This window comes from Rana temporaria, chromosome 6 (assembly GCF_905171775.1).
Source record: "Rana temporaria chromosome 6, aRanTem1.1, whole genome shotgun sequence".
NCBI classification, from domain to species: domain Eukaryota; kingdom Metazoa; phylum Chordata; class Amphibia; order Anura; family Ranidae; genus Rana; species Rana temporaria.
Window position 1 is genome coordinate 211,405,299 of NC_053494.1, and position 27,057 is coordinate 211,432,355.

The 27,057-nt window shown below is 45.4% G+C and overlaps 1 protein-coding gene across 3 annotated transcripts; it reads left to right on the forward strand.

Moving 5' to 3' along the window:
- Positions 1-567: 567 nt before the first annotated feature.
- On the forward strand, positions 568-26,632 carry LOC120944234 (keratin, type I cytoskeletal 18-like). Of its 3 annotated transcripts, none has more exons than XM_040358210.1 (8): positions 568-1,045; positions 8,645-8,727; positions 10,121-10,277; positions 19,177-19,341; positions 19,918-20,043; positions 20,797-21,017; positions 22,898-22,926; positions 26,475-26,632. In XM_040358210.1, exons 1-8 carry the CDS (start codon positions 674-676, stop codon positions 26,564-26,566), a joined length of 1,245 nt encoding a protein of 414 aa, XP_040214144.1. In that variant the 5' UTR covers positions 568-673; the 3' UTR covers positions 26,567-26,632. The 3 variants fall into 3 exon arrangements, with proteins under 3 accessions (XP_040214144.1, XP_040214146.1, XP_040214145.1); XM_040358212.1 differs by having other exon boundaries at positions 22,898-22,958; positions 26,475-26,559; XM_040358211.1 differs by having other exon boundaries at positions 22,898-22,941; positions 26,475-26,557.
- The last annotated feature ends 425 nt before the right edge of the window (positions 26,633-27,057 follow it).

Genomic DNA, 27,057 nt, shown 5'->3' on the forward strand with positions numbered 1-27,057 from the left:
CGTTCACACTGATTTGACTTGATAGTTTCAAATCGCTTGACAAGTCGCACCCCATTGCCGGCAATGGAACCGTTCATATCGCGGTGACTCATGTCGCAGCGATGACGAATAAAAAGGTTCCTGCGCTACTTTTTTACCGATTTTCATTGCGACTTGCATAGACTTCTTTTGAATAAAAATCGACGGTGCAAATCGCACAGATGTGCGGCTTTGAAATCACTCTGCGTGAACCAGGGCTAACATTGCCGTCTATGGGCACTCAAGTCGCTTGGAACCCTTTAAGCCCTTTGAACGGCTGTCATAGGGTGCGACTCGTCGTGCGATTTTAGTCGCACAGGTGTGAATGTTGCCCTGAAAGATGTAGGGCAGGACATGTTTGATCATATCAGAGAGAGAGGACAGGGCATGCTGGGATTTATAGTTCCTCTACAGCTGGAGGTGTTAGAGGGCTGAAAAGCTTCACGTCTCACCTGTACATGGAGGCGGGGTCATACCTGAGACGGCCCCGCCCACTCATTACAGTGACAGTATATGTACACAGCACCTGCTGGTATGCAAACACAGGCAGTCCCAGCTCCCTGCCCTGCGCGCTTCATCTGCTGGAAGCGTCTGTAGAAATCCCGACACACCTGTCCTGTCATCACCGGTCCACAGGCGCCGCAACACGCCAGCCATGTCCTTCCAAATGTCTTCAGGGGCCCCCAGTTGGAGGAGCAGTGCCTCCAGCCAGACCGGAGAGTCCAGGCTGTCCGGGTCCCGGCTCCAGGCTCTGCGCTCCGGGATGGACCTTCCGTCCCTGAGGTCCTCCATGGACTCCTCTCTCCTCACCATGCGCTCCAGCATGGACTCTCTGCTCCAGAACAACCACCAGGAAGCCATGCAGGGGCTCAACGAGCGGCTGGCGGGCTACCTCCAACGGGTCCGGGGGCTGGAGGAAGAGAACCGCAAGCTGCAGGAGGAGATCGACGAACGATCGGCGCAGAAGAGTTCGGTGGCCCGGGACTGGGACACGTATCAGGCGCCACTGCATCAGCTCCGCAAACAGGTAGGAGGACAAAGCCATAAATGTCGGCCTTGACCACTTATAAATGGCGCCTTTTGGTCAGTTCTCCTCCCACCGGGGGCGGACTGACAACTCACGGGGCCCCCGGGCAATAGGAGATTATGGGGCCCCCAGGCAATAGGAGATTATGGGGCCCCCAGGCAATAGGAGATTATGGGGCCCCCGGGCAATAGGAGATTATGGAGCCCCCGGGCAATAGGAGATTATGGGGCCCCCGGGCAATAAGAGATTATGGGGCGCCCAGGCAATAAGAGATTATGGGGCGCCCAGGCAATAGATTATGGGGCCACACAGTATACATACACACACTGAAAAGGTACTGCAGAGGTGCCCCATCATTGGTATCAGCGGGAGGAATAGTGTCCCATCATTGGTATCAGTGGGAGGAATAGTAACCCATCATTGGTGTCAGTGGGGGGAATAGTGCCCCATCATTGGTGTCAGTGGGAGGAATAGTGCCCCATCATTGGTGTCAGTGGGAGGAATAGTGGCCCATCATTGGTGTCAGTAGGAGGAATAGTGGCCCATCATTGGTGTCAGCGGGAGGAATAGTGTCCCATCATTGGTGTCAGTGGTAGGAATAGTGTCCCATCATTGGTGTCAGTGGGAGGAATAGTGTCCCATCATTGGTGTCAGTGGGAGGAATAGTGTCCCATCATTGGTGTCAGTGGGAGGAATAGTGCCCCATCATTGGTGTCAGTGGGAGGAACAGTGTCCCATCCTTGGTGTCAGTGGGAGGAATAGTGCCCCATCATTGGTGTCAGTGGGAGGAACAGTGTCCCATCATTGGTGTCAGCGGGAGGAATAGTGTCCCATCATTGGTGTCAGTGGTAGGAATAGTGTCCCATCATTGGTGTCAGTGGGGGGAATAGTGTCCCATCATTGGTGTCAGTGGGAGGAATAGTCTCCGATCATTGGTGTCAGTAGGAGGAATAGTGTCCCATCATTAGTGTCAGTGGGAGGAATAGTGACCCATCATTGGTGTCAGTGGGAGGAATAGTGCCCCATCATTGGTGTCAGTGGGAGGAATAGTGTCCCATCATTGGTGTTAGTGGGAGGAATAGTGTCCCATCATTGGTGTCAGTGGGAGGAATAGTGTCCCATCATTGGTGTCAGTGGGAGGAATAGTGTCCCATCATTGGTATCAGTGGGAGGAATAGTAACCCATCATTGGTGTCAGTGGGGGGAATAGTGCCCCATCATTGGTGTCAGTGGGAGGAATAGTGCCCCATCATTGGTGTCAGTGGGAGGAATAGTGGCCCATCATTGGTGTCAGTAGGAGGAATAGTGGCCCATCATTGGTGTCAGCGGGAGGAATAGTGTCCCATCATTGGTGTCAGTGGTAGGAATAGTGTCCCATCATTGGTGTCAGTGGGAGGAATAGTGTCCCATCATTGGTGTCAGTGGGAGGAATAGTGTCCCATCATTGGTGTCAGTGGGAGGAATAGTGCCCCATCATTGGTGTCAGTGGGAGGAACAGTGTCCCATCCTTGGTGTCAGTGGGAGGAATAGTGCCCCATCATTGGTGTCAGTGGGAGGAACAGTGTCCCATCATTGGTGTCAGCGGGAGGAATAGTGTCCCATCATTGGTGTCAGTGGTAGGAATAGTGTCCCATCATTGGTGTCAGTGGGGGGAATAGTGTCCCATCATTGGTGTCAGTGGGAGGAATAGTCTCCGATCATTGGTGTCAGTAGGAGGAATAGTGTCCCATCATTAGTGTCAGTGGGAGGAATAGTGACCCATCATTGGTGTCAGTGGGAGGAATAGTGCCCCATCATTGGTGTCAGTGGGAGGAATAGTGTCCCATCATTGGTGTCAGTGGGAGGAATAGTGTCCCATCATTGGTGTCAGTGGGAGGAATAGTGTCCCATCATTGGTGTCAGTGGGAGGAATAGTGTCCCATCATTGGTATCAGTGGGAGGAATAGTAACCCATCATTGGTGTCAGTGGGGGGAATAGTGCCCCATCATTGGTGTCAGTGGGAGGAATAGTGCCCCATCATTGGTGTCAGTGGGAGGAATAGTGGCCCATCATTGGTGTCAGTAGGAGGAATAGTGGCCCATCATTGGTGTCAGCGGGAGGAATAGTGTCCCATCATTGGTGTCAGTGGTAGGAATAGTGTCCCATCATTGGTGTCAGTGGGAGGAATAGTGTCCCATCATTGGTGTCAGTGGGAGGAATAGTGTCCCATCATTGGTGTCAGTGGGAGGAATAGTGCCCCATCATTGGTGTCAGTGGGAGGAACAGTGTCCCATCCTTGGTGTCAGTGGGAGGAATAGTGCCCCATCATTGGTGTCAGTGGGAGGAATAGTGTCCCATCATTGGTGTCAGCGGGAGGAATAGTGTCCCATCATTGGTGTCAGTGGTAGGAATAGTGTCCCATCATTGGTGTCAGTGGGGGGAATAGTGTCCCATCATTGGTGTCAGTGGGAGGAATAGTCTCCGATCATTGGTGTCAGTAGGAGGAATAGTGTCCCATCATTAGTGTCAGTGGGAGGAATAGTGACCCATCATTGGTGTCAGTGGGAGGAATAGTGCCCCATCATTGGTGTCAGTGGGAGGAATAGTGTCCCATCATTGGTGTTAGTGGGAGGAATAGTGTCCCATCATTGGTGTCAGTGGGAGGAATAGTGTCCCATCATTAGTGTCAGTGGGAGGAATAGTGTCCCATCCTTGGTGTCAGTGGGAGGAATAGTGTCCCATCATTGGTATCAGTGGGAGGAACAGTGTCCCATCCTTGGTGTCAGTGGGAGGAATAGTGACCCATCATTGGTGTCAGTGGGAGGAATAGTGTCCCATCATTGGTGTCAGTGGGAGGAATAGTGTCCCATCATTGGTGTCAGTGGGAGGAATAGTGTCCCATCATTGGTGTCAGTGGGAGGAATAGTGTCCCATCATTGGTGTCAGTGGGAGGAATAGTGTCCCATCATTGGTGTCAGTGGGAGGAATAGTGTCCCATCATTGGTGTCAGTGGGAGGAATAGTGTCCCATGCACTGGATAACTATCTCCCAGTGTCATTGATCCACCCCCCAGAGCAGATAATTAGTGCTGTGTGTCTGATGTAAACCTTTAGTAAATCTCAGGTCCCAGAATTGGACTTTGGGTTCCCCCCCCCCCTCCCCCCCGGAGGATCTGAAGAGTTCCGTCCTCCATTGTATTGGGAACTCTCGGCAGTGCCGGGCCAAGCTGTACATTCCCAGCCTCGGGTCTTGTCAGGACGGGGGGGTGGGGGGGTGGGATGGGCGAGGGGGTAAGTGAGGACACCCCTCAGCCAGTTTCCAGATGTGAAAGTTGCATTGGGGATTTTTAGGGGTGGAGGATAAAAAGCTGAACTCCAGGCAGATAGAAAATCAATGAACCATGAATGAATCATTGAACAGAAAGTAATTATACGAATCTGCCCTGATATCAGTGTATTGCATTCCCCGTACAGCTGGAGTGTGAGAGGAAGAGGCAGTACAAGGAGTCAATCAGTGCACGTGCTGACAGAGAGCACGCTGATAGGAGGAGAGATCAGAGTGACAGAGAGATAACCTCATCACTGTGCTGCTTCTCCTTTCACTGTCCAATCACAAGCCGAGGACGGGTCTAAGATGCCCTGTACCCACAGGATACGAGTTGAATGTTGGCTTTTAGACTGGGGACATCTAGTGGCAGAAGAGCCTCCAGGCCCCTCCCACAGCTCTGCTCTCTGCACAGGCAATGTATATGATGTGATTTCTACCTTTTACGAGGTAATATCTGGGTTTGCCAAGCCATTTGGGGCACACAGAGTGGATTTATATTCTTTGTAGCTAATGATAAATGTTACATAGGGCTAGATTCAGATAGCCCGGCGTATTTTTATGCTGGCGTAACGTATCTCAGATAGGTTACGCTGCCGTAACTTAGGGCGCAAGTTCCGTATTCATAAAGAACTTGCGCCCTAAGTTACGGCGGCGTAACGTATGAGGTCCAGCGAAGCCCGCCTAATTCAAATGTGGATGATGTGGGCGTGTTTTATTTAAATTTAGTGTGACCCCACGTATTTGACGTTTTTTTACGAACGGCGCATGCGCCGTTCGTGATAGAATCCCAGTGCGCATGCTCGAAATTACGCCGCAAGTCGTCAATGCTTTAGACGTGAACGTAACTTACGTACAGCCCTATTCGCGAACGACTTACGCAAACGACGTAAAATTTTCAAAATTCGACGCGGAAACGACGTCCATACTTAACATTGCGTACGCCTCATATAGCAGGGGTAACTTTACGCCGGAAAAAGCCTTACGTAAACGACGTAAAAAAAATGCGCCGCACGGACGTAGGTTTCTGAATCGGCGTATCTACCTAATTAGCATATTCCTCACGTAAATCGACAGAAGCGCCACCTAGCGGCCAGCGTAAATATGCAACTAAGATACGACGGAGTAAGAGACTTACGCCAGTCGGATCTTAGCCTAATGTCGGCGTATTTTGCTTTCTGAATACAGAAAGAAGATACGCCGGCGCAGCTTTGAATTTCTGAATCTAGCCGATAGTTGGTAAGGATGAAGACACCAGTCCATGCAGTTCAACCCGTGTGTGCTCATGGCAAAATAAAAAAATAAAAATAAATGTAGAAAAAAAGAAAGAATAATTTAAAAAAATAAAGGGGCAGATCCACAAAGAAATTACGCCGGCGTAATTTCAAATTTTGCACGTCGTATCTTTGTTTTGTATCATCAAAACAAGATCCGACGGCATCTCGGCTAGATCCGACAGGCGTACGTCTTAGTACGCCGTCGGATCTAAGCTGCAATTTTTCGGCGACCGTTTCCGTCGAATTCTGCGTCGAGTATGCAAATTATTGCATTTTGTTTACGTCATTTGCGTTTGGCTTTTTCCGGCGTATAGTTAAAGCTGCTGTTCTGAGGCGTACTCAATGTTAAGTATGGACGTCGTTCCCGCGTACAATTTAGAATTTTTTACGTCGTTTGCGTAAGTCGTTTGCGAATAGGGATTTACGTAGAATGACGTCACCGTCGTGAGCATTGGCTTGTTCCGGGTTAATTTCGAGCATGCGCACTGGGATACCCCCACGCGCCGTTAAAAAAAAAAACGTCATTTACGTCGGGTCAAGACGTATTTACATAAAACACGCCCCCGTCACATCCATTTGAATTGCGCGCCCTTACGCCGACAAAGTTACACTACGCCGCCGTAACTTACGGCGCAAATTCTTTGAGGATAAGGAAAATACGCTGAAAGTTACGGCGGCGTAGTGTATCAGAGATACGCAACAATGCGCCAGGCTACGTGGATCTGGCCCAAAGTGTTAAAAAAAAAAAAAAAAAAGATTTTTAGATACAAACTTCAGTTTTTCTCAGTTCTATTCTGTGCCAAAGATGGTGTCAGGGATGGTGTCAGGGATCCGCATTCAGATGAATCCATTATATTCTAATAACTGGTCTGTCCAGTTGTATGTTTGCTTTTCTTTTCTGTGATGAAGAATACAATTGATTCTCACCGCAAGTGGGAGGAGCTTATCTGACAGGCAACTCGGGGCAAGACAGGGAGGGAGAAGCTCCTTTCCACTCTATTTCACCATTCCAATTTATTTATTTGTAAGAAACTTTATCACATTTTTTTTTTATTTTTATCTTGTTATAGATTGAAATGCAAAAGAAAAACTTGCATACAACAAATTTCACCTACATTTAGGGCGAACATACGCATGCATTTATTTTATTTATTTACTACATTTATTTATTTATTACATTTAGGACTAATATACACATGCATTTATTTCATTTATAAAATGTATTTACCTATTAAATTTATGGATAATGTACACATGCATTTATTTTATTTATGTATTTATTAGATGTATTTATTAAATGTAGAGCTAATGTACACATGCATGTATTTATTTTATTTATTTATTAAATGTAGGGCTAATGTACACATGCATTGTATTTATTTATTAAACATATTCATTTATTAAATTTAGGGCTAAAGTACACATGCATTTATTTCATTTATTAAATGTATTTATTTATGAAATTTATGGCTAATGTACACATGCATTTATTTACTTTATTTATTAAATGCATTTATTAAATTTAGGACTAATGTACACATGCATTTATTTTATTTATGTATTAAACGTATTCATTTATTAAATTTAGGACTAATATACACATGCATTTATTTTATTAAATGTATTCATTTATTAAATTTAGGGCTAAAGTACACATGCATTTATTTCATTTATAAAATGTATTTACCTATTCAATTTATGGCTATTGTACACATGCATTTCTTTTATTTATGTATTTATTAGATGTATTTATTAAATGTAGGGCTAATGTACACATGCATGTATTTATTTTATTTATTTATTTATTAAATGTATTTAATACATTTAGGGCTAATGCACACATGCATTTATTGTATTTATTTATTAATTAAATTTAGGACTAATGTACATATGCATTTATTTATTAAATGTATTCATTTATTAAATTTAGGGCTAAAGTACACATGCATTTATTTATTAAATGTATTCATTTATTAAATTTAGGGCTAAAGTACACATGCATTTATTTCATTTATTAAATGTATTTATTTATTAAAATTATGGCTATTGTACACAGGCATTTATTTATTTTATTTATTTATTAAATGCATTTATTAAATTTAGGACTAATGTACACATGCATTTATTTTATTTATTTATTAAACGTATTCATTTATTACATTTAGGAATAATGTACACATGCATTTATTTATTAAATGTATTCATTTAATAAATTTAGGGCTAAAGTACACATGCATTTATTTCATTTATTTTATTTATTTATTAAATTTATGGCTAATGTACACATGCATTTATTTATTTTATTTATTAAATGCATTTATTAAATTTAGGACTAATGTACACATGCATTTATTTATTTTATTTATTTATTAAATGCATTTATTAAATTTAGGACTAAAGTACACATGCATTTATTTCATTTATTACATGTATTTATTTATTAAATTTATGGCTATTGTACACATGCATTTATTTATTTTATTTATTTATTAAATGCATTTATTAAATTTAGGACTAATGTATCTCAGGGAACACCTGAAAAGACTTTTAGAGCAAAGATGTGGTAATAGAACAATCAGGGCCGCCATCAGGGGGGTACAGGCAGTACACCTGTAAGGGGCCCGGATGGCAACCCCCTTTTTTTTTTTATTAAACATTTTTTTTTTGTAAGGGGTCCGGAGGTCCCCATGGCCCCGGATGGCAACCCCCCTTTTTTTTATTATTTTTTATAAAAAAAATATTTATTTTTTATATATTTATTTATTTATTTATATTAAAGGGCCCAGAGGTCCCCAGGGGCCTGGATGTCCCCAGGGCCCCGGATGGCAACCCCCCTCTTTTTTATTAAAAAATAAAAAATTTCTCTATATATTTTTTATTAAAGGGCCCAGAGGTCCCCAGGGTCCCGGATGGCTACCCCCCTTTTTTTGCAATTTATTTTTTATATATATATTTTTCTTTATTTTTTTTTTTTTTTGTCCCCCCCGCTCAATTTTCTCGCTGCTTTTCTATTTGTAGGTAGAAGATCTGAACATGGACAACGCTAAGCTCCTCTTGCAGATTGACAATGCCAGATTGGCAGCGGATGACTTCAAAGTAAAGTGGGTATTATGTAACTAATATATATTATTTATTATATTACCTATATATATATATACATAAAATATACTTCGCTCCCCAATTTTGAAGGTAAAGCTTATTGCTTGTTTATGAACCGATTTCACTATAATAAAGTGTTGTCCCATTTCCTATGGCAGCTCCCTCCTGATATACCGTATTTATCGGGGTATTGCGCGCTCCGGCGTATAGCGCGCACCCCTAAAGTGGACCCGCAATTCCTGTAAAAAAAAGATTTTAGTACTTACAGTTTTGGTGTCTTGCGCGGCGTCCATCGGCGGCCTCGTCGGGTCCGGCGTCCGTCTGCGGCTTCGGTGGTGTCCTCCTCGTCGGGTCCGACGTCCTTCTGCGGTGTCCTCCCCGCTCGATCCCCACTTCCCGCGCTGAGTTTGAACTACTGCGCCGGCATATACCGAGCGCAGTACACTCGTGTATAGTCGGGCAGGCTCGGCACCTCTCGCGGTCACGTCCTGTGCGTCCTGTACGCCCAGGACGTGACTGCGAGAGAAGCCAAGCCTGCCCGACTATACACGAGTGTACTGCGCTCGGTATATGCCGGCGCAGTAGTTCAAACTCAGCGCGGGAAGCAGGTATCGGCGTATATCGCGCATTTACGATTTTGCCCTGAATTTCAGGGCAAAAAAGTGCGCGGTATACGCCGATAAATACGGTAAGTACAGTGGAACCTCAGTTCGGTTGCGAGCAACTTTTTTTTTTAATTCTGGCTCGGTTTGCGAGTGTTGTCTCACAAGACGAGCAGAATTCAAGCTAAATAGGCCTGCAGTACGTCATTTGGCCTGATGTACGGGGGTGCAGAAGCCGAGCAGAGCCGAAAACAAGCCTGCAGTACCTTATTTGGCCTGAGGTACGTGGGCGCAGGAATTGTTTCCTGCGCCCCCGTACCTCAGGCCAAATAAGGTACTGCAGGCTTGTTTTCGGCTCTGCTCGGCTTCTGCACCCCCGTACATCAGGCCAAATGACGTACTGCAGGCCTATTTAGCTTGAATTCTGCTCGTCTTGTGAGACAACACTCGCAAACCGAGCCAGAATTAAAAAAAAAAGTTCCGAAAAGGGCCGAGGACACTTTGGCTTGTGCCAAAGTGTCCTCGGCCCTTTTCGGAAGTTTTCGGCACTCTCTGGCGCCCCCCCCCCCAACCTCAGGCCGCATTTGGTATTGCATCCCATTGAAGTCAATGCGGAACTAATTATTTTAGAGTATTTTGGATTACGAGCATTCTCCTGGAACGGATTATGCTCGTAATTCAAGGAACTGTATACAGATGTCAAATTTGATATTTAACACCCCCCCTCCCCAGTCATATAGAGGGCACAGTTCACCATGAGCCTCCCTTATATATCAATGCCATCTGACTGCAGGTTGGAAGCAGAACAAGCCATATGTGACGGGGTGCAGAAGGACACACAGGGCCTCCGCAAGATGATAGATGACACCAATTTCCAACGGATGAAGCTGGAGGCTGAGGTGGAGGCACTGCGGGAGGAGCTGGCCCACCTTACTCGGGATCACAAGGAGGTGAGAAAAAATAAATAAAGTTTCTCAAATTCCCCCCCCCCCCCAAAAGAACCATTAATATAGACGTATGACAAAGGAATTCCAGAGAACTCTGGGGTAACCCAAAGCGACAGTAAAGTCTAAAGCAACCCATAGATGATTCCATTTTCTTTCCATTCGCCATGGTTGGACGAAAAGAAAATCATCTGATTCCCCCATCAACACTGTGTTGATGAGGGAATCAAACAATTTTCTTTCTCCTTCCACCTCCCGCGGCACTATTGTGTCCTGCCAGCAGGGGGGGGGGGGGCACTGGGAGCCTTCCCGGTGTTCTGTTGAAAAGTGCCCCCCCATCGAATAGTGCCCGTGACGAACATCATAGCACAACAGCTGATTTGCCTTTCAACTGGGCTGAAGTAACCAAGACGCATTTGCACATCGTAGGAGGTATCTCTCAATGGGAGATACCATTTCAAAGGCACAGTTTAAACCTATACAAACAGCGGGGGGAGACAGTAGTTACCCAGATTGTGCATCCCTGCTGCTGGAGGGCGGCTAGTGATGAGGAACCCCCCCCCCCCGTTGTTTGTATAGGTTTCAATTGTGCTCGTGAAATGGTATCTCCCATCGAGAGATACCTCCTACGATGTGCGTTTGCGCCCCTAGTCACGTCACTTCGGCTGAGCGGCAACTCAGCTGGAGTGCGGCTCCGTCCTGCGCATTCGATGGGGGTCACTTCTCGACAGAACACTGGCCAGCAGAACACAATGATTACCGCTAGCAGCTATAGCTAATCAAATAGAAAAAATCTGACAGGCTGGTTGTATTGTCAGTGGATTGACTTGGATACAATCAGCCCTCGTTAGGCCCCAAAACAGGCTATTGGACCTAACAGCAGAGCTCCATCCAGCAGCATCTCCCTAGGCCTCAGCCCAGGGGAAGAGAGCGAGCGCATGGCCTGTCCCGGATATTTATACCCTCCCCCAGCATGCACCAGTGACTTAAACCTCCTACTGGATTGGCTGAAGGAAATATAAATATTGATCACTTAATTTTGTTTGTGACGTCTCATATTATGCACAATGATACCAGTGACATCTACTGGCGTCAGTGAGAAATTACAAGCCAACATAAGCTTAGGGCAGGGGTGCCCAACCTTTTGAAGAGCAAGGGCCACTTAAGCGACTAGGTAACCGGTCAAGGGCCACAATGAGCAAAGCGGTTGGATGGCAGCCCACTCGACTCTATAGCGCCCGCTCTACTCTCAGCACACCAAACTCGCAGGTCATAGAAGTCAATGGCTCAGTGCAGGTAACAAACAGGTGCACTTCTCTGCACCTGTGAATCAGTTTGAAAGCAGCCCTGTAACCACTGCAGAACAGATATGCCCATATATAGACTGTGGGGCAGATCCACAAAAGAATTACGCCGGCGTATCTATTGATACGCTGCGTAATTTTAAAGTTCCCGCGTCGTATCTTTGTTTTGTATCTACAAAACAAGATACGACGGCATCTGGGATCGATCCGACAGGCATACGTCTTAGTACGCAGTCGGATCTTAGGTGCATTTTTTCCGCCGGCCGCTAGGTGGCGTTTCCGTCGAATTCCGCGTCGAGTATGCAAATTAGCTAGTTACGGCGATCCACGAACGTACGTCCGGCCGGCGCATTTTTTTACGTCGTTTGCGTTCGGCTTTTTCCGGCGTATAGTTAAAGCTGCTATATAGTGGCGTACTCAATGTTAAGTATGGCCGTCGTTCCCGCGTCTAAATTTGAATTTTTTTTACGTTTGCGTAAGTCGTTCGCGAATAGGGATTTGCGTAGAATGATGTCACCGTCGGAAGGATTGGCTTGTTCCGGTTTAGTTTCGAGCATGCGCACTGGGATACCCCCACGGACGGCGCATGCGCCGTTCCAAAAAAACGTTGTTTACGTCGGGTCACGACGTATTTACATAAAACACGCCCCAATCACAGCCATTTGAATTCCGCGCCCTTACGCCGCCAAAGATACACTATGCGGCCGTAACTTACGGCGCAAATTCTTTGAGGATTTGAAAAAAAAAATAAGCTACGGCGGCGTAGTGTATCTTAGATATGCTGCGCCCGGCGGAGAGAAGCGCCGAGGTACGTGGATCTGCCCCTGTGATTTTAGTAATAAACTTACCTTTACTAACAGTATTCTATTCTATTTTGTTTCATCCCAGAGCAGGAGGGCGTGGGCCACATCGGAGGGCTCCGGGGGCCACATGTGGCCCCCGGGCCACTGGTTGGGCACCCCTGGCTTAGGGGAAAACCAGGTGAAAAACGATACAATCACCCTGAGCTCACTACAGCCCAGCAAAAAACTAAATTGACACGGTAGCTCCTTTTTAGGACAGGGGAGCTCCACACACAGACAAACAAACAGCTATTTCTTCAGGATAACAAAAGGTAGGAATCTGCAATAAAGTTTAGGATCACCCAGGGGAAATGATTTTACTCAACAATATTTTCAATATTTGTAAATTTGTCGCTTTCATTAACCACTTGGGATCCGCGCTATGGACGAAAGACTTCCACAGCGCGGCTCTCAAGTGCCAAGTGGACGTCTCTTTGGACGTCCTATTGTTGTCATTCCCCGTGCGCGCCGCTGGGGGCGCGGAGCGGGGAAACAACGTGCCCGGTGCATCGCTCGGGAGCCGATGCGTGTGCCTGGCGGCCGTGATGTCCGCCAGACACCCGCGATTGTCGGTGACACAGCAGGTGACAGCAGGGACGTGGAGCTCTGTGTGTAATGATGGGGTGTAAACACAGAGCTCCACGTGCTGTCAGAGGAGAGGAGACCGATCTGTGTCCCTTGTACATAGAGACACAGCATCGGTCACCTCCCCCAGTCACCCCCCACACAGTAAGAACACACCCAGGATACACATTTAACCCCTTCCTCGCCCCCTGGTGTTAACCCCTTCACTGCCAGTCACATTTATACAGTGATTAGTGCATTTTTATAGCACTGATCGCTGTATAAATGTGAATGGTCCCAAAATTGTGTCAAAAGTGTCCGATACGTCCGCCGCAATATCGCAGGCCTGACAAAAAAATCACAGATCGCCGCCATTACTAGTAAAAAAAAAAAAAAAATCATAAATCTATCCCCTATTTTGTAGGCGCTATAACTTTTGCGCAAACCAATCAATAAACGCTTATTGCGATTTTTTTTTAACAAAAATATGTAGAAGAATACGTATCGGCCTAAACCGAGGGAAATTGTAATTTAAAAAAAAAAAATTGGGATATTATTATAACAAAAAGTAAAAAATATTGGCCCAGATTCAGTAAGAATCTGCGCCTTTCTTACGCAGGCACAGGGCAGCGTTTTTGCCCTGCGCCCGCGCAAATTTTCTGCGCTGCCCGCGATTCACGGAGCAGTAGCTCCGTAAATTGCGGGGGCGCTGTGTTAACTTGCCCTACGTAAGGGCGCCTAATGTAAATGATTCCGCCGGGGGCGGGAATCATTTAAATTAGGCGCGCTCCCGCGCCGAGCGTAGAGCGCATGCTCCGTCGGGAAACTTTCCCGACGTGCATTGCGGCAAATGACGTCGCAAGGACGTCATTTGCTTCAAAGTGAACGTGAATGGCGTCCAGCGCCATTCACGAAATAACTTACGCAAACGACGTAAAATTTGAACGTCGCAACACGGGAATGTGGCTATCCTATAGCATTGGCTGCGCGTGCTATTAGGATGTGTAACGTTACGCGAAACCCGACGTACGCAAACTATGTCATTTGCGTACGCAGGGCTCGCGCAACGTTGTGAATCGGTGTTAGTATGCAATTTGCATACTATACACAGATCACAATGGGAGCGCCCCCTAGCGGCCAACGCAAGAATGCAGCCTAAAATCTGCGTGGCATAAGAGCCTTATGCCACGCAGATTTTAGGCTGCAGTCGGCGTAACGAGGTTCCTGAATCAGGAGCATTCGCTACGCCGGAGCAAGTAAGCAATTGCGCTGTGTAACCTATGGTTACACGGGCGCAATTGCTTCTTGAATCTGGCCCATTGTGTTTTTTTTTCAAAATGTTCTGTTTTTTTTATGTTTATAGCGCAAAAAATAAAAATCGCAGAGATGATCAAATACCACCAAAAGAAAGCTCTATTTGTGGGAAAAAAAATATAAAAATATCATTTGGGTACAGTGTTGTATGATTGTGCAATTGTCATTCAAAATGCGTCAGCGCTGAAAGCTGAAAATTGGTCTGGGCACGAAGGGGGTTTAAGTGCCCAGTAATTAAGTGGTTAAAGAGTCGTTTTTAATGAAAGCGGCAGATTTACAAATATTGAAAATTACTTTTTATATGTTAAAGTTTATATGAGATTTTAGCGATCGGGTTTCCCATCTACTTTACTAGAGTCGGACGGTGTTCATTGATAATCTATTTACCTATGTATGTATATAATAGAAGATGTGGCTCTGCTGGGATTAGCGGGGTTAATGATCCGTATAAAGGACTCTTTTTTCTCACAATGTTTATTTAAGAGGTGTACAGACTTCTTCATCCGGACTAACCCATTACTGTTTATTTCCCTCTTCTGTTACATCAAACCTTCAGGAAATGGTGACATGGAATGACAGGACGATAAATGATTGCCTTACAATTCTTATTAATCGGGGTCAACTGGTTCATAGAATCAGTTACGCATAGCTAGCCCTAAGATCCGACAAGTGTAATTGAATTACACCGTCGGATCCTAGGATGCAGTACTTCGGCCGCCGCTGGGGGGAGTTCGCGTCGTAAACCAGCGTTGGGTATGCAAATTAGCAGTTACGGCGATCCACAAAGGTTTTTCCCGTCGTTACGTCGTCGCAAGTTTTAGATTCCCGTCGCAAAGATAGGGCTGCTTTAACATGGTGTAAAATTACAAGTATGCCCGTCTTTCCCGCGTCGATTTTGAATTTTTTTGTTTTCCCGGCGTAAGTACATTACGCACGTCGCGATTCTCAACACGTTGGCGCGTCGTAATTTCGCGCAAAGCACGTCGGGAAACTTGCGAACGGAGCAAGCGCAGTACGTCCGGCGCGGGAGCGCGCCTAAATTAAATGGTACCCGCCCCATTTGAATTGGGCCGCCTTGCGCCGGACGTGTTTACGATACACCGCCGCAAGTTTCCAGGAAAGTGCTTTGTGGATCGGGCACTTAGACTGAAAACTTGCGGCGGTGTAATGTAAACGGGTTACGTTACGCTGTGCCGCAGGTACGAGAATCTGGCCCAATGTCACTATGTCATTAGTTGGGGCTGGTAGGACCACTGGCTCTGTGATGGGGGGGGCTTAAGATGTGATGGGAGGATTTATGTATAGGGAGCCCCTGATGTATAAGGGCAATTCTCTGATGGGAAAAGGGGCTCTCATGTATGGGGGGGGGCACTAATATATGGGGGGTTCTGATGTGATAGGGCGACTCTGAGGTGAATGGGGAATGCTAATGGAATGGGGAACTTCTGATATGATGAAGGGATGCTGATGTGATGGGAGGACCTCTGATATAATGGGGGGCTCTGGTATGATGGAGGCCTTTGATATGATGGGGTAGCTTCTGGTTTGCTGGTGGGACCTCTGATGTGATGTGGAGACGTCTGATGAGATGGGAGACCTCTGATGTAATGGAGGGTCATCTGATGTGATGTGGAGACCTCTGATGTAATGGGGAAACCTCTGATGTAAGGTGGAGACCTCTCATGTAATGGGGAAACCTCTGATGTAAGGTGGAGACCTCTGATATGATGGGAAGACCTCTGATATGATGGGGAGACCTCTGATATGATGGGGAGACCTGTGATGTTATGGGGAGACCTGTGATGTGATGGGGAGACCTGTGATGTGATGGTGAGACCTCTGATGAGATGGGGAGACCTCTGATGAGATGGGGAGACCTCTGATGTGATGGTGAGACCTCTGATGAGATGGGGGACCTCTGATGTGATGGGGAGACATGTGATGGGAGACCTCTGATGTGATGGGGAGACCTGTGATGTTATGGGGAGACCTTGGATGATATGGGAGACCTCTGATGAGATGGGGGGACCTCTGGAGAGATTGGGAGACCTCTGATGTGATAGGGAGACCTGTGATATGATGGGGAGACCTCTGATGAGATGGGGGACCTCTGGATAGATGGGGAGACCTCTGATGAGATGGGGAGACCTCTGATGTGATGGAGAGACTTCTGATGTGATTGAGAGACTTCTGATGTGATGGTGAGACCTCTGATGTGATGGTGAGACCTCTGATGTGATGGGGAGACTTCTGATGTGATGGGGGGACATCTGATGTGATGGGGAGACCTCTGATATGATGGGGAGACCTCTGATGAGATGGGAGACCTCTAATGAGATGGGGAGACCTCTGATGTGATGGGGAGACTTTTGATGTGATGGGGACCTCTGATAAGATGGGAGACCTCCTGATATTATGGGGAGACTTTTGATGTGAAGTGGGAGACCTCTAATGTGATGGGGAGACCCCTGATGAGATGGGGAGACCCCTGATATGATGGGAGGCCTCTGATGAGATGGGGAGACCTGTGATGTTATGGGGAGACCTCGGATGAGATGGGGGGACCTCTGATGAGATGGGGGGATCTCTGGAGAGATGGTGGGACCTCTGGAGAGATGGGGAGACTACTAATGAGATGGGAAGACTTCTGATGAGATGGGGGGACCTCTGGAGAGATGGGGAGAGCTCTGATGAGATGGGGGGACCTCTGGAGAGATAGGGAGACTTCTCGCCTAATTTAAATGGTACCCGCCCCATTTGAATTGGGCCGCCTTGCGCCGGACGTGTTTACGATACACCGCCGCAAGTTTCCAGGAAAGTGCTTTGTGGATCGGGCACTTAGACTGAAAACTTGCGGCGGTGTAACGTAAACGGGTTACGTTACGCTGTGCCGCAGGTACGAGAATCTGGCCCAATGTCACTATGTCATTAGTTGGGGCTGGTAGGACCACTGGCTCTGTGATGGGGGGGCTTAAGATGTGATGGGAGGATTTATGTATAGGGAGCCCCTGATGTATAAGGGCAATTCTCTGATGGGAAAAGGGGCTCTCATGTATGGGGGGGGCACTAATATATGGGGGGTTCTGATGTGATAGGGCGACTCTGAGGTGAATGGGGAATGCTAATGGAATGGGGAACTTCTGAAATGATGAAGGGATGCTGATGTGATGGGAGGACCTCTGATATAATGGGGGGCTCTGGTATGATGGAGGCCTTTGATATGATGGGGTAGCTTCTGGTTTGCTGGTGGGACCTCTGATGTGATGTGGAGACGTCTGATGAGATGGGAGACCTCTGATGTAATGGAGGGTCATCTGATGTGATGTGGAGACCTCTGATCTAATGGGGAAACCTCTGATGTAAGGTGGAGACCTCTCATGTAATGGGGAAACCTCTGATGTAAGGTGGAGACCTCTGATATGATGGGAAGACCTCTGATATGATGGGGAGACCTCTGATATGATGGGGAGACCTGTGATGTTATGGGGAGACCTGTGATGTGATGGGGAGACCTGTGATGTGATGGGGAGACCTCTGATGTGATGGTGAGACCTCTGATGTGATGGTGAGACCTCTGATGAGATGGGGGACCTCTGATGTGATGGTGAGACCTCTGATGAGATGGGGGACCTCTGATGTGATGGGGAGACATGTGATGGGAGACCTCTGATGTGATGGGGAGACCTGTGATGTTATGGGGAGACCTTGGATGATATGGGAGACCTCTGATGAGATGGGGGGACCTCTGGAGAGATTGGGAGACCTCTGATGTGATAGGGAGACCTGTGATATGATGGGGAGACCTCTGATGAGATGGGGGACCTCTGGATAGATGGGGAGACCTCTGATGAGATGGGGAGACCTCTGATGAGATGGGGAGACCTCTGATGTGATGGAGAGACTTCTGATGTGATGGTGAGACCTCTGATGTGATGGTGAGACCTCTGATGTGATGGGGAGACTTCTGATGTGATGGGGGGACATCTGATGTGATGGGGGGACATCTGATGTGATGGGGAGACCTCTGATATGATGGGGAGACCTCTGATGAGATGGGAGACCTCTAATGAGATGGGGAGACCTCTGATGTGATGGGGAGACTTTTGATGTGATGGGGACCTCTGATAAGATGGGAGACCTCCTGATATTATGGGGAGACTTTTGATGTGAAGTGGGAGACCTCTAATGTGATGGGGAGACCCCTGATGAGATGGGGAGACCCATGATATGATGGGAGACCTCTGATGAGATGGGGAGACCTGTGATGTTATGGGGAGACCTCGGATGAGATGGGGGGACCTCTGATGTAATGGGGGGACCTCTGATGTGATGGGGGGGACCTCTGGAGAGATGGCGGGACCTCTGGAGAGATGGGGAGACCTCGGATGAGATGGGGAGACCTCGGATGAGATGGGGAGACCTCTCATGTGATGGGGAGACCTCTGATGAGATGGGGAGACTTCTGATGTAATGGGAGGACCTCTGATGTGATGGGGGGACCTCTGGAGAGATGGCAGGACCTCTGGAGAGATGGGGAGACTTCTGATGAGATGGGGAGACTTTTAATGAGATGGGGAGACTTCTGATGTTGCTGAAGGTCCATACCGAGGTACGGACCTGAGGCTGGAGAAATAGTCCGCAGGATACAGAGTATTGCACCAATGATCCACTTATTGCTTTGCAGGCTGAAATACACAAATATTTTTTTTTACATTTTGCAATATGTGTATATTTTTTATTTATTTTTTTAAAACGTGGAGTTCTCCTTCAAAATACACCAAATGGCAAACGACTCTCCTTCACTTAGAATTTTGGGTGAAACAAACTATTTTTATGTATGAGAATTATGTGGATAAATCGCCTCTGTTCTGTCTACTACAGGAAGTAGCCGCTCTTCAGGCCCTCATCGCCAACAACGATGTGAAGGTAGAGGTGGACGCCCCCAAGAAAGGCGACCTGAACGACAGCATTGCCCAGATCCGCAGCCAGTATGAAAAGATGGCCGAGCAGAACCGCTTAGAGGCTGAAAATGCCTACAAAACGAAAGTAAGAACGCTACCCCAATCACAATATAAACTTCAAAAAGTAAAAAAAAAAAAAAAACACACTTGAACTCATTTTATATCCGTCTGGCTTTAACTGCCTGGGTATATTACACTAAGTATATGTAAAGTCTCACCTTGTAAAACAACCCATTGAGCTTAAAGGGGTTGTAATAGAATATTTTTTTTCCTAAATATCTTCCTTTACCTCAGTGCAGTCCTCCTTCACTTACCTCATCCTTCCATTTTGCTTTTAAATGTCCTTATTTCTTCTGAGAAATCCTCACTTCCTGTTCTTCTCTCTGTAACTCCACACAGTAATGCGAGGCTTTCTCCCTGGTGTGGAGTGTCGTGCTTGCCCCCTCCCTTTGACTACAGGAGAGTCAAATGAAATGATAACATAATATGGACACATAAAACAAAGATTGAACACATTCAAATGTACACAATAATGTAGGTGACTGAGGAAATGCTTCCTCCTGCCTGCAGAAGACTGATGACATCATCAGCCACTGCATTTTGTGACACGAAAAGAAATTTATTTCCTGCAGACTTGTAATAAATAACTCCTCCTTTTCAGTTTGACGCTTTGTCCCAGGAAGCGAATTCGAACACGAAAGCTCTTGAACAAGCCAAGAATGAAGTGGCGGACCTGCGCCGTCAGCTGCAAGCTTTAGAGATGGAGCATCAGACCCTGCAGAAGACGGTAAGGATCTTTATATGTGTTCTTATCATGAAATGGCTGCTGGGAATTTTTTTTTTCTTCATGAGGGCTCGTCCGGGATTGGAACTCGGGACCTCTCGGTGCTGGGAGATCTATTGTTGCTGGCTGCTGGGAATTTTTTTTTTCTTCATGGGGGCTCGTCCGAGATTGGAACTCGGAACTTCTCGGTGCTGGGAGATCTATTGTTGGCTGCTGGGAGATTTTTGTTTTTTTCATGGGGGCTTGTCCGGGATTGGAACTCTGGACCTCTCGGTGCTGAGAGATCTATTATTGCTGGCTGCTGGGAGATTTTTTTTATCTTCATGGGGGCTCGTCCGGGATTGGAACTCGGGACCTCTCGGTGCTGGGAGATCTATTGTTGCTGGCTGCTGGGAATTTTTTTTTTCTTCATGGGGGCTCGTCCGGGATTGGAACTCTGGACCTCTCGGTGCTGAGAGATCTATTGTTGCTGGCTGCTGGGAAATTTTTTTTTCTTCATGGGGGCTCGTCCGGGATTGGAACTCGGAAACCTCTCTGTGCTGGGAGATCTATTGTGCTGGCTGCTGGGAGATTTTTTTTTCTTCATGGGGGCTCAGCCGGGATTGGAACTCGGGACCTCTCGGTGCTGGGAGCTCTATTGTTGCTGGCTGCTGGGAGATTTTGTTTTTCTTCTTGGGGGCTCGTCCGGGATGTGGGAGATCTATTGTAGTTATCAATGCTTGATGTCATATTTCCAATCATTCTGTTTTCATCCAGGTGGATTCTTTAGACCACGTCCTGAAAGATACAGAAGATCACTACGCCTCCCAGTTAATGGAACTGAACCGAATGCTTGCCCGACTCCAAGACGAGCTGGCCGCCTGCCGATCCGACATTGAGCGCCAAGTTCGAGATTACGACGCCCTGCTGAACTTGAAGTCCAAGTTGGAGAATGAAATTCACGACTACCGAACGCTGCTGGAGGGTGTTACCGACAAGTGAGACAATGGAGGGTTCCCCATTTCCTTGGACACTGTGGGCTGCCATTTACTTCTTTAACCACTTGTCCACGGGAGGACGTCATATGACGTCCTCCACTTTGTGCGGTGATATCTGAATGATGGGTGCAGCTACAGGCATCATTCAGATATCACCGTCATCAGCCACCGATTCTGTGCACGATAAGAACGATCAAAGCGGCGGTTCCGCCGCTTGATCGTTATTATAGGCGGCGGCCCCCTCCCGCCGCCATCCGGTGCTTCTCCAGGCTTTCCCGTGCCATCGGGGGCCCAGAGAGCGAATCGGCCGGCGCTTGCTGGGAAAGCATAGAGATGACTGGTGACCAGATGGTCGCCAGTCATCTCTATGACCGTCGGAGGTCCAGGCGCGACGTTATGACGTCACGCCCGGTACCCGGAAGTAAACATAGCCGCTGTCGGCATTAGATCAGTGAATTTTTTTTCACCGATTTCATGCTTGTAAGCCTGGAGGAGAGATGTGGGGTCTTATTGACCCCCACATTTCTCCATAAAGAGTACCTGTCACAGTGATTCCTATTACAAGGGATGTTTACATTCCTTGTAATAGGAAATAAAAGTGATCAAAAAAAAAAAATATGTAAAATAAAGTGTAAAAATAAAAAAAAGAAGTAAAATATAAATAAAATAACATTTTTTTTTTTAAAACGCCCCTGTCCCCTGTAGCTCGCGCTTAGAAGCAAACACGCATGCAAGTCCCGCCCACATATGTAAACGCCGTTCAAACCCCACATGCGAGGTATCGTCGCGTGCGTTAGAGCGTGTGCAACAATTCTAGCACTAGACCTCCTCTGTAACTCGAAAATAGTAACCTTTAAAAAAAAAAAAACTGAAGCGTCGCCTATGGAGATTTTTAAGTACCAAAGTTTGGCACCATTCCATGAGTGTGCTCAATTTTAAAACGTGACATGTTAGGTATCTATTTACTCGGCGTAACATCATCTTTCACATTATACAAAAAAAAAAAAAAAAAAAAAAAAAAAATCGGGCTAACTTTACTGTTTTGCTATTTTTTAATCCATGAAACCGTTTTTTTTCCCCCCCAAAAAAATGCGTTTGAAAAATTATTGCGCAAATACCGTGTGAGAAAAAAAAGTTGCAATGACCGCCATTTTATTCCCTAGGGCATGGGTGCTCAACCTGTGGCTCTCCAGCTGTTCCAAAACTACAATTCCCATAATGCCTCAGTCTTTGGGAGACATGCTTGTACCTGTCAGCGGCTTGCAATGCCTCATGGGAATTGTAGTTCCGCAACAGCTGGAGAGCCATAGGTTGAGCACCCATGCCCTAGGGTGTCTGCTATATATATATATATATATATATAGCTATATATATATAGCTATATATATATATATATATATATATATATATATATATATATATATATATATATATATATATATATATATATATATATATATATATATAATGTTTGGGGGTTCTGATTAATTTTCTAGCAAAAAAATTGAGATTTTTACATGAGGCCGAGAAGTGGCAAAATAGGCCTGGTGGACAAGTGGTTAATTCAAAGAAAAAAAAAATCTATTGTAATCCTACCCCAAATCCAGCCTTTTGGAACCAGGGTGCCCAGGAAATCTGCCATGAAAAGTACAGTATGTGGTCTGCTATTGCTGACCTCTGTTTCGAAAACTGACCTGTTCTTCTGATTCTTAGTACTTGACTCAATGTACGGTTTTTAGAAGTTCAGCATGACAGCCAGACAATTAGCATTTTCAGCAGTAGGTCATCACTGGCAGACCACATTTCATTCGTTATCCTTCCTTTCCTAAAGCAACGTTCCATTATTAAATACATCACGTGACAAATATTTTCTATTGCAGAGATGGACCCGAGACTCCGGGACAAGGGGGTAAGTGACCTTCCGGTAAGCAGAAAAGGAAGGTAGTGTCTTTTCCAACATTCTGAACATTAGACACGTTGCAATTTGTTTCGTTCCAAATTCGTTTTTTTAAACAAAGTTTGACAAATTTGTTAATTCGGAAATATTAGAATTTAAAAAAAAAATTCAAAATTCCGAAATTGGAAATTCAAAAAAACAAAAATAAGAACGAAAATCCGAAATAATAATAAATGAAGTTATCCGAAGTTACGAATTTTCCGAAATAACAAATGTCGTATCTAAACGAATGAAACGTAACAAATTAATAATATTAACCACTTAAGGACCGCCTCCTGCACATTTAAGTCGGCAGAATGGCACGGCTGGGCATAAGCACGTACAGGTACGTCCTCTTTAAGTGCCCAGCCGTGGGTCGCGGGCGCGCTCTCGCGACCCGGTCCGAAGCTCCGTGATCGCGGGACCCATGGACCCGATCGCCACTGGAGTCCCGCGATCGGTCCCCGGAGCTGAAGAACGGGGAGAGCTGTGTGTAAAAACAGCTTCACAGCTTCACTGTGGCGCTGTCATTGATCGTCTGTTCCCTTATATAGGGAATCACAATCAATGATGTCACACCTACAGCCACACCCCCCTACAGTTAGAAACACAGATGCGGTCACACATAACCGCTTCAGCGCCCCCTGTGGTTAACTCCCAAACTGCAATGGTCATTTTCACTGTAAACAATGCATTTTTAATGCATTTTTTGCTGTGAAAATGACAATGGTCCCAAAAATGTGTCAAAATTGTCCGATGTGTCCGCCATAATGTCGCAGTCATGAAAAAATTGCTGATCGCCGCCATTAGTAGTAAAAAAAAAAAAAAATTCTAAAAATGCAATAAAACTATCCCCTATTTTGTAAACGCTATAAAAATTTTTTTTACCAAAAATATGTAGAAGAATACGTATCGGCCTAAACGGAGGAAAAAAAAACGTTTTTTATATATTTTTGGGGGATATTTATTATAGCAAAAAGTAAAAATATTGCATTTTTTTCAAAATTGTCGCTCTATTTTTGTTTATAGCGCAAAAAATAAAAACCGCAGAGGTGATCAAATACCACCAAAAGTGCCCCTGTCCCCGTGTGCTCACACGCAGAAGCGAACTCATACGCAAGTCCCGCCCACATATGAAAACAGTGCTCAGACCACACATGTGAGGTATCGCTGCAAAAGTTAGAGCGAGAGCAATAATTCTAGCACTAGACCCCCTTCTTTTTACTCAAAACATGTAACCAATAAAAAAAAAATTAAAGCGTCACCTATGAGGATTTTTAAGTACCGAAGTTTGGCGCCATTCCACGAGTGTGTGTAACTTTGAAGGGTGACATGTTAGGTATCTATTTACTCGGCATTACATTATCTTTCACATTATACAAAAAAAATTCGGGCTAACCTTAATGATTTTTTTTTTTTAAGCGTGAAACATTGAAAAATTGCAGCACAAATATCATGCGAGATAAAAAGTTGCAATGGCCGCCATTGTATTATCTAGGGTCTCTGCTATTAAAAAAAAAAAAAAAAAAATACATAATGTTTGGGGGTTCTATGTAATTTTCTAGCAAAACAATGATGATTTTTTACATGTAGGAGAGGATTGGGCCAGATGGGATGTGGTTAAACAACTGTATCAGGCTGCAACATGACAACATTGAAAACCGTCAAGGGGGGTCTGAATACCTTATGAATGTAGTTTTTTTTAGGAGGCCTTTGCTTCCTTTTTTTTTTACACACACACACACACACACATTATATATATATATATATATATATATATATATATATATATATATATATATATATATATATATATATATAAAGAGCCCCCCCTTTCACACGTGTGAGACTTCAAAATTGCGCGATTTTGCCGAGATTTAAATTGAATGAAAACCCCAATTTATTTATTTTTTTATGTCACAATGTAGAGTATAAGATTTCCTATCATCTGTGCCCAGTCTTGCCACACCCAGCTCTGAGCAATCCTCTTTTATTGTTCTGTGAAAATGAACAGACTTCCAGATAAAACCCTGTCTAAATAAAACGTCCTTTCCTCTCTCCTTGCTTTGAGTGACAGGTTATTTACATATCTAGCTTGGACATGTTTATCATGTGTTATGTTTATCATAACATGAGGTGATCCACAGGTCATTGTATATTACCAGGATGTGTTATGTGGGGGAGGGGTGGATTTCTCACTTTTTAGGCTTCATTTCCATGGACGTTTTTACAGCCACTTTTTTGAGCGTTTTTGCAGCTTAAAAACGGCTCTCCATGTTAGTCTATGGCCTCATGCCCACCATGACGTATTTGAGCTGTAGATGGCTGAGCCATTTTTAAGCTCCAAAAAAAAAAAAAAAAAACAGGACCAGTGCGTTCTGAAGCTCCAGCGTTAGAGCTGTAAAAACGCCAGACGTTAAAAACGCTCAAAAATAAATAAATAAAAAAAACATGGACAGTCCTTTTTAAGCTGTAAAAAAAGGCTAAAAAAAGTGGCTGTAAAAACGTCCATGGAAATGAAACCTTATACTGTGGATCACCTCATATTATGATAAACATAACATATGATAAACATGTCCAAGCTAGATATGTAAATAACATGTCACTCAAAGCAAGGGGAAAGGACCATGGGCCAGATTCACGAATAATTGCGGCCGTGTAACGTAACCCGTTTACGTTACACCGCCGCAAGTTTTCAGTGTTAGTGCCTGATCCTCAAAGCACTTACCTGGAAACTTGCGGCGGTGTAACGTAAAGTCGTCCGGCGCAAGCCCGCCCAATTCAAATGGGGCGGGCACCATTTAAATTAGGCGCGCTCCCCCGCCGGACGTTCTGCGCATGCTCCATTCGCAATTTTCCCGACGTGCTTTGCGCGAACTTATGGTGGCCCGACGTGTTTGTGAATCGCGACGTGCGTAACGTACTTACGCCGGGAAAAAAAAATTCAAAAGCGACGCGGGAACGACGGCCATACTTTAACATGGTGAAGTAATTTTACACCATGTTAATAGCACCCCTAACTTTGCGACGGGAAACGAAGACTTGCGCTGACGTAACGAACGCGAAAACCGTTGTGGATCGCCGTAACTGCTAATTTGCATACCCGACGCTGGAAAACGTCGCGAACTCCACCCAGCGGCGGCCGAGGTATTGCATCCTAAGATCCGACGGTGTAAGTCAATTACACCTGTCGGATCTTAGGGCTATCTATGCGTAACTGATTCTATGAATCAGGCGCATAGATAGGACAAGAGATACGACGGTGTATCTGTTCTGTGAATCTGGCCCTTTGTATTTAGAATCTGGAAGTCTTAATTTTCACTGAACAATAAAAGAGGATTGCTCAGAGCTGGATTAACTCTGTGTGGCAAGACTGGGCACAAATGATAGGAAATCTTATACTCTACATTGTGACATAAAAAAAAAGTCGTATTAATGTAAAAAGGGGACTCAGATATTTGTGTCTGGTGATCGATTACAATCATTGGAAATCTGACAGGTCCTCTCCGTCTTTCCTGCAGCACCGAAAACGGTTCAGAAAGTGACAACAACCCAGCAGGAGATCATCGATGGGAAAGTTGTGTCCTCATCATCAAAGGAAGTTGTTAAATAAAAAACCATTGTGATGAAAGATTGGAACTTCTGTAAATAAAAACTGCATTGCAATTATTTTTTATTATTTGGTTTCATGACTTTCTTTGTTGGCGATTTCCAGTTCACGATAATTAAAGTGCAACTCCACTTTTGCTGAGGAAAAAAAATCCTCCCTCTCTGGGTGATCTATGTACATTACAAAGATTTTTAACAAACTTTTGTTATTCTGAAGAAATCACTGCGTTTCTCTGTGTCCATGTGTAGAGTGACTCTAATGGGAGTGGTTTCATAATTATCAATCAGCTGTGCACCTGCAGGGCTCCAATGAGAAAAGCTGCTGGGTCTGCATCCCTTTAGCCGTGATTTCTTATTGGCAGTATCTCACCAAAAATGTATTTTTTTGTTGCAGGGGATGTCTAAAAATCTGACTTGTACCATAGTGCAAACTTCTGGGAAAATCAGTGAGCCAATCACACAAGCAGGCAATTAGGTTTCTGGGGGGGGGGGGCG